The sequence below is a fragment of the Mandrillus leucophaeus genome, unplaced genomic scaffold (genome assembly GCF_000951045.1).
Source record: "Mandrillus leucophaeus isolate KB7577 unplaced genomic scaffold, Mleu.le_1.0 Scaffold700, whole genome shotgun sequence".
Classification (NCBI taxonomy): Eukaryota; Metazoa; Chordata; class Mammalia; order Primates; family Cercopithecidae; genus Mandrillus; species Mandrillus leucophaeus.
Genome location: NW_012107587.1, coordinates 1,305,716 through 1,311,715, shown reverse-complemented (window position 1 = coordinate 1,311,715; position 6,000 = coordinate 1,305,716). Strand labels below are relative to the sequence as shown.

The following is a 6,000-nucleotide window of genomic DNA, read 5'->3' as shown; positions in this document are numbered from 1 at the left end:
TGGGGCTGTTTTAACCTGTCTTTCACGGTGCTGACCTCAAGTGGAGTGTGGCAGAGAAAGCCAGTTCAAAAGGCAGCTGCCAGGGAAGAGGGAAATGGTTAATAAAGTATTTTTTAGCTGTTTGAACTAGTGAATTGTTGCGTTATATTGTTGGGGGAGTTTTCTTTCTGTGGACGCTCTTAAGGGAAAACTGGAAATGGACCGCATACCTATCATGTATGCACTTGTCCTTAGCCTGCATCTGTTCATAGGCAGAACATGAAATCCACTGACAACTGTTACCTGGAGGACTTTTATAGGTTTTGAAGAAAATATGACTAGGGTAGAGCTAGGACATGCTTTTATTGTCCTTGAGTGACTCCAGAAGCCACCCTCACCTGCAAATTCTATGTATCGTTCCTAGAGTAGTCATTGGTTTATTTTGATAGGTATGTGTACTGCCATGAATACCAGAGCACAGGGAAGTCACCCTGGCCCACTTATTGTAGGTAGTTTGAGACTTTTTTTCCAATGATACTTAAGAGGGGAAAATACAGGATCTGAGTATATTTCTAAATTATGCGACATAATTTATAACAAAACATTTAGCTTTTCTGTGTTTTCTGAATTTTGCATTCTGAAGCCAAATTGTGACTGTTTCTATGTGTCTTCTATGCCCTTTCACAAAATTGTAGCACCTAGTTAGTTTTCTGTTGGATTAAATGCTTTAAGCTTCATGCCACTTAATTAACAATATTCTTAACTTTATGTTTTCCAGGGATATCAGTATGAACAACATTACTCAGTTGCCAGAAGATGCATTTAAGAACTTTCCTTTTCTAGAAGAGCTGTAAGTATTACTTTGAGAAATGTGTGTGTATGACTTTTTCCCCAATTCATTTTGGAAGCTTTTGCTACAGAGAAAGTCTGATGTTTTCTGTTAGGAGACATTCTGATAGCTTAGTTTCAGTGGGCTTTGTGAGGAGGAAATCATGTTTCTTGGAGGAAATCATGTTTCTTGGAGGAAATAAACTTGGTTTTCTAAGTAGCATAGTTGCCGAAGCTATTTTTGAAAGCCGTAACTTAAAAAATGCTACTTCCACAGGACTTTTTTGCTGCAATTATTATAACTGCAAATGCTGCAGTGACACCAGTTAATTACAGTGTTATTCTGAGATAACAAGGCTGCTGTATAATTACCATTGTTGCCAAGGAGTTGCTATATGGGTAACAGAACCACAAAAAATAACACAAGGTGTTTCAGGGTCATTGAGCAACAATCTCAACAGCAAGCCAGCAGAAAACTGAGGGTAGGACCCCTTGGACAATTGCAGATGACCTTTGGAAATGGGGTGAAGGCATGAAACACTGTCCAGGTCTCTATGAGCACCTTTAACTTTGAGAACGTTTCTGAACTTGTCAGTTGCATCTTACATTTCCAATTTAACAGTTTGCACTGTAGAAATATTTTCTCCTTGTTTCAACCTCCTTTTTGTTGTGCTCTCCACACTTTTTTGAAATCCATAATCAAAATAGGCACTTTGGGTTTTAAAAGAACTGTTGGATTAAATGCTTTAAGCTTCATGCCACTTAATTATATTATTAAGTGAACTGTATATTATATTTTAAGAATCCCAGTGAAAAAATAAAATCGACTTGAATTAAGTTAATATAGGCTTCTAAAGGCCAAGCTAATGGATTATATAATATATAGAGGTAGGAGGGTGACAGTTTGATACTAAGAACATCAAAGAGATATAGCCCTGAAGGAATCTATATTCATATTACAGATTGTGTCATACAGCCCAGCTGTTGAGTATTAGATCCAAGTCAGCGAATGTCCTCCATCTTTTAGCTTGGCCCCTCCCCTAGAGAATGGGGAACAGGAGTCAAATAAGATACCCAGGTTGTGTACTCTCATAGAATATTGAAATAGTAGTTAAAGATTTAATACAGAGAAATGTTTCCTCCCACACTAGTTAGTCGAACATAATGCTCCCACAGCAAAAGTTGAACAGAGATTATTCGCCACTTACAAGTTTATGAGCTAGGTCAAATTATTCTTTCTGCTCAGTTTCTTTGTCTGAAAGGTGCAGCTAATAATGGTCCCTCCCTCATAGTGTTCTAGTGAAGACAGAGTGAATTCATTTATGTTAAATGCTTAGGACAGTACATGAAACAGAATGAATGTTATATAAATGCTGGCTAATGTTTATTTTACTATTTTCAAAGTGCATAAGAAAAAAAAGCAGAAGAGTATATACCAAATGTTATCTTTGGGTAAAAGTATATGTTTTATTTTTGCCTCCTATGTTTTTTTTTTCTATAGTGAACATTAATTATTTTGTAATAAATTTATTTTTAATTAATATTTTTCAATTGAGTTTAAAAGAAGCAAACCATCCATTTGAAGTTTCCACCTCCATCCCCCTTATCCAGCCTTAAGATGCTTTACCTCTTCCTTTTTATTTCACATACAATTTGACACTATAGGATTAGTCTCTCTTTACAGAAGTAATTATGCAATGGAAGGACATTAACAAATGGTTGTTCAGCCATTGTATAATTTAATCACTATGGGATAGGTAATGTACCAGGCCAGCAATGGAGAAGCTCCCCTCATTCTGGATGGGGCCATTGTGTGCAGACCATCTTTGTTGATGCCTTTGATTGCCTGTTATCTTTAAGGAATTTGGAAGTGAGGACCTGGATGTGGAGTCAAACCTGGTTAATCTGCTTAGCGAAGTTCACGTCTTGGATTTCTTAAAATCTCAAATAACCAACCATATGCCAACCTCATGAATTCTGCCAACCAGGACTTTTAATTGGAATCAAATTGAATTTGGCTGCTCATTCTTTGTAGCAAGGTCATATTCTCTCCATATTCTCCTATCATAGTAATGAAACCCATCAAATCAAGTCCGTATACTCTCTCTAAATGTTGTATGGTATTTCAAAAATGAATTCAATTAGGAGAGCAGAATGTTATTTTTAAAGAATACTTCAAAATAGTCTTTAATAACTTTTACAGTACTGTAGGCATTCAAGGGAATTTATTTTTCACATTAATATAAATACTAAAATAAATATAAAAAGCCTATGCTTTTTCCTTATTAAACAATGTAGTTGATTTTGACATTCCAAAATGATGCTGCCATGACTATTGTAATATTTCATAAACAGCATAACTTTGTCTTGGAGTCATCTGGAAGTCATTTAAGAGTGATCATGAAGCCAAATGCCCTGAGTAGAAATTATTTGCTGAGGGTTTTTTCCATGTTAGTTAATGAGGTGTGCTTTACAAGATGTGACTGGGTTTGGCACAATTTGATGTGGTGAATGTTTGAATGTGATAGAATGCTTGGGGTATTGGGAGAAATCACTTCCCAAGAATACAAAAGTATGTATGAATACTTACACATTTCCTTATTCTTTCAATAAACTCTGAATCCTACACTATGCAAGGTGGCAGGTGCTGGGAATACAGATACAAGCATGACCCATCTTCAGAGTTGACAGACCCTCTAGAGTTGTGCTGTCCAGAGTTGTGCTGTCCAGCATCATAGCCACTAGCCACAGGTAGCTATTATGTTTAGATTTAAAATAAATAAAATTAAATAAAATGAAAAATTCAGTTCCCTAGTTGAACTAGCCACATTTCAAGTACTCGTATAGTTGCCTGTGGTTAGTTGCTACTATATTAGACAGTACAGATGTAGATCATTTCCATCATTGCAGAAAGTTCTATTGGACAACATTGATCTAGAGGGAGAAATGAAACTAACGCTTGTTGCATCATGGTGAAGACGCGTGTGCAGGGACAGAGGCCTAAAACAGTGTATTTTCTTAAGACTGTAGCATTTGGGAAAGTCGTCCACAATAGCTTCTGCTGAGTGTTGAAGGACATGTAGGAATTAACCAAATGAGGGTAGTAGTAAGGGTGTTCTAGGAAGAACTTCATAGCATGTGGAAGGCATGGAGATGGAAAATTTCAGAAGTTTTAGGACACATAAAGTTGTGTCTTGTTATGGCAAGACTAAAGGGTACATACGGAAAAATGTCAGGAGATGAGGCCAGATAATGAAGGGTCATTTTAAGATAAGAAATTTAGACTTGTCCTAAAGGAGTTTAATTTGATATTTGGGTGAGTAATAGGAATGAGACTAGGGTTTTTGCCCCGAATAACTGGGTGCCGTTTGCTGAGACTGAGAACACAGAGAGCTGATCTATTTGGGGCCCAAAGAATTCCATTTTATAAAGATAGGATCGTAAATAGTATTGTGTCTAGAGCTTTACAATGAACAGAAGTCCATTCCCATAACTCTGAAAGGAAAGTCAGTTTCACAAAGGTAGACATTGAGCTGACGAGGTTAATGGCCTATTGGAGTTCATGAGCCTGGTATGTTGTTTTGCTGGGACTTGAAGTCAGGTCCCTAGAGCCCAGTTCTTTCTGGAACACTGTGAGTGATAATATATTTGTTCTCAGGAAAATATTCCATCCAACTTTTTCAGTGAAATGTACTTTAGATACTATTGTTGCCAGTTGTTTTGTTTTCACATTTAACCTACTTTTTTTCTCACTCTTTTTCCAATCCTGCTCCTTCTGTATATTTAACCTACTTTCTGAAAGTTTTATAGTTCATAAATAGTGTTACCTAGTGATTCCTGCTCTCCCCCAACACCTTTTGGGAATATAGAAACATAGATTGTGGCCCCAAATTCCGTACATGCAAGGTTCTGAAATCTTTGCACTTTACTTTCCTATTCTTTACAATGGAACTTCTCACAGAAGTACTGTAAAGGGAATATGGGATAATTGATGTAAAAGTGATTTGTGACCATAAAGTGCTATGTCGCCGTGAGAAATTTCACTAATCATCTTAAACATTGCAGTCTTCCTTAAAGTTATTTGGAAGAGAGATGGTTTTGCTTGGGGATAGAAGTTGCAGTTTCTGTTTGCATTGTAAAAGGAAAGCCAGATTAAAGAAAACATTCACTTAGCGTTGACAGGCTCTGCTGCCTGACCTGATGTTGTCAGACGTGGCTTTGGCTCTCCTTTAGGCTTGTTGGGTATCAGTAGTCATTTGGGGGATGGCTGAAATTTGGAGCTGTGAAAATGATTGAGTTAGAAACAGTAGAAGGAATATCCAGCTAATTTTCCATAGTCTGTCACTGAAAAAATTGCTGTGGCTGTTACTTTGATGTGGCAAAGCAGTAGAAGCCATTGCCAGCTTTGGCACTTGGACAGTTACTGTTTAATGCACACTATATGACTAGGATAATTCCAGTCGTTTCAAAACATGATTTGACTTTGGAAGACTTCACGATGCTAAAGTGAAACTTACGTCTCTTCACAAGACCTAAAGTGAAACTTAGATCTCTCAATACTAATTGAAGATTACCTGTCATTTTATTTCACCTGTAGGACAGTTATTTCTAAATGGAATTACTGCTTTACAGAAGGGGACTGGTAAATAATTTAGACAGAAAGTTTTAAAATCAAATAAAAACAGGGGTGGGTCAAATTAAATAGTTTAAAATAATTGAATTACATATTTATACACACACATAACATATGTCAAATACAGCTATTCAATTCATATATGTAATTCAACTCATGATAATAGCATATACAAAACATATTTAAAAACAGTCTGCGCACACATCAATATAATATTCTGTACCAAGGTATTTTCAGACTTAGAAAATATTGCAAGCATAATTTTTCATATACCCTTCACTCCGATTTCCGAAATGTTAACTTTCTCTCTCTGTTTCTCTCCACACACATACAAAATATATGTACATATTTTTCGGAACCATTTGAGAGTAAATTGTAGATAAATCTTTAAATATTGCATTGTGTAGTCCAGAAACGCAAGGATATTCTCTTGAATAACCGCAAGACAATTGTCAAACTCAGAAAACTAGCTTTGGTATATATTATCATCTGATCTACAATTCTTATTCAAATTTCAACAGCTGTCCCACTGATATCCTTTAGAGAAAAAGAAAAAAAAA

At 36.1% G+C, this 6,000-nt stretch overlaps 1 protein-coding gene across 1 annotated transcript in view; it reads left to right on the top strand.

The window, feature by feature from the left end:
* The first annotated feature begins 763 nt into the window (after positions 1-763).
* The window catches only part of LGR4 (leucine-rich repeat containing G protein-coupled receptor 4), a 46,435-nt gene continuing 41,198 nt past the window's right edge, over positions 764-6,000 (top strand). Inside the window, exon 1 of the mRNA XM_011964712.1 lies at positions 764-829. Within this exon, the coding sequence (XP_011820102.1) occupies positions 768-829 (62 nt within the window). The 5' untranslated portion in view covers positions 764-767. The remainder of the gene's footprint in view (positions 830-6,000) is intronic.